This window comes from Triticum dicoccoides, unplaced genomic scaffold, assembly GCF_002162155.2.
Source record: "Triticum dicoccoides isolate Atlit2015 ecotype Zavitan unplaced genomic scaffold, WEW_v2.0 scaffold22290, whole genome shotgun sequence".
NCBI lineage: Eukaryota > Viridiplantae > Streptophyta > Magnoliopsida > Poales > Poaceae > Triticum > Triticum dicoccoides.
The window spans coordinates 156114-157704 of NW_021242778.1; the positions used below are offsets into that span (position 1 = coordinate 156114).

General features: G+C 43.9%; 1 protein-coding gene across 1 annotated transcript in view; it reads right to left on the reverse strand.

Annotated features, from left to right (window-relative positions):
* Positions 1 to 175: 175 nt before the first annotated feature.
* LOC119345299 (indole-3-acetaldehyde oxidase-like) overlaps positions 176 to 1591 on the reverse strand; it is a 21058-nt gene continuing 19642 nt past the window's right edge. Inside the window, exon 7 of the mRNA XM_037615433.1 lies at positions 176 to 218. Coding sequence (XP_037471330.1) covers positions 176 to 218 — 43 coding nt within the window. The remainder of the gene's footprint in view (positions 219 to 1591) is intronic.

Here is a 1591-nt window from a genome sequence, read left to right on the forward strand (position 1 = left end):
CAGATCGTGACCATGAACGGTTTATTTTGACCCAGATCATATGCAAGATTTGAATAATCCAAGGACATCTACCCGGAGTTCATGAGGAATTGGGGATTACCAGTCAACTGCGTTTCAAAATACTAAAGTCCCACGGACTCCCAGAGACGCCCATCCTTGATCCGCCACTTGCCCGCTAGTCGTGGAGCTGTCCTCTGCCATATGCAGCATCTGCTGTCCTGCTTCCACCATTCATATGTATTATGCGAGCAGAAAGCCATTTGAGAGTCTGAGAAGCATGAGGCAGAAGGAATGGAGGGAAGGGCAAACAGGAATACAAGAGAGCGTGGAAGCCAACGGTGGGAGGCTTGGAGCTAGATGCATGACGGACTCGAGCTTTGAAGATGAACAGAGGAAGAGGATGAAGAGGGATTTGGTGATCAGCTGTGCGGTGCGACTAGCGCTTTATGTGAGAAAAAAAGGAAAGTCTGCAAAAGAAAAAGGGGAAGATGAAAAAATTATTTCATCTTACTAGACACCGGAGTTAGGTGATTTGATTAGTTAATAGTTAGTGATGGAAAAAAAGAGGAGTAATAGTCGGAAGTAGAGAGTGAACTGGGCATGGAGAAGGAGCATACACGGAGCATAAGAGTGGGGAAGAAGGGATCTGTGTCTTACTAAAAAAATGGAGAGGGATCCATGTGTGGGCGAGTGCTCAGCTGGGTGCGTGTCTCCTATTTTAGAGAGAGATCTTTGCAGGGCATTCAAAGGATGTTTTGGTCTCTGCTCGGCCAAACCTCACCGTAATGCCAAAACATCCTGGTAGTTTTCAATTTCACCGGCACACACGTTTAACTGGGAGATCTCTCGAGTGCAAACTCAACTGGACGTATAATCAGGACGGGAGGCTTTCAGAGGCTTACAACAGACAGTTCCATTTAAGCACATGTTACAGAAAATAGGACAAACACAAATATGTTTATGACATTAATTCTAAGAAGTGATCTAGAATATATATCATCATAATTTTTTTACACATATATGTTGTTTTAGTAAAAATCATGTGTAGTGAACTGTCTACACATAACACCATAGGTATCGCCATTTGCGTCGAATAGCCGACACCCATTACCGACACCATCTTCTCGTGGCGCAGTGGTCAGGCACAAACCCACCTCGCTCCACAAACTTGCACAAATCACCAATGAACGATAATCCTGATTAATTTCGCCGTGATCAGGTCCCATATCTCGAACCAGTAGCCCGAAGAGCTTTTTTCTCATTCCAACCATCGCTTTTTCATCAGCGACCCATGTAACGTGACCCAGTTTCTCGACCTGGCCAACACTGATGCATGACAACTGATGTTTTCTCCTGTTGCAACGCACGGGCTCTTTTGTTATAATAAATAGAAGTAATAACATTAAGTGTTATGACCTGTGTGGTACCTAGAACCAGCAAAGTGTTGATGCACATACAACTCTCACTAAATTTGAATACAGGTCAATTTTTCTACCGTTGCAACCATGGGCCTATTTGTCACCATTGCATTTTGATCAATTCTCTCAAATATTGCCCCCATCCAGGATTAAAAGGCGCATGAGCCAATTTT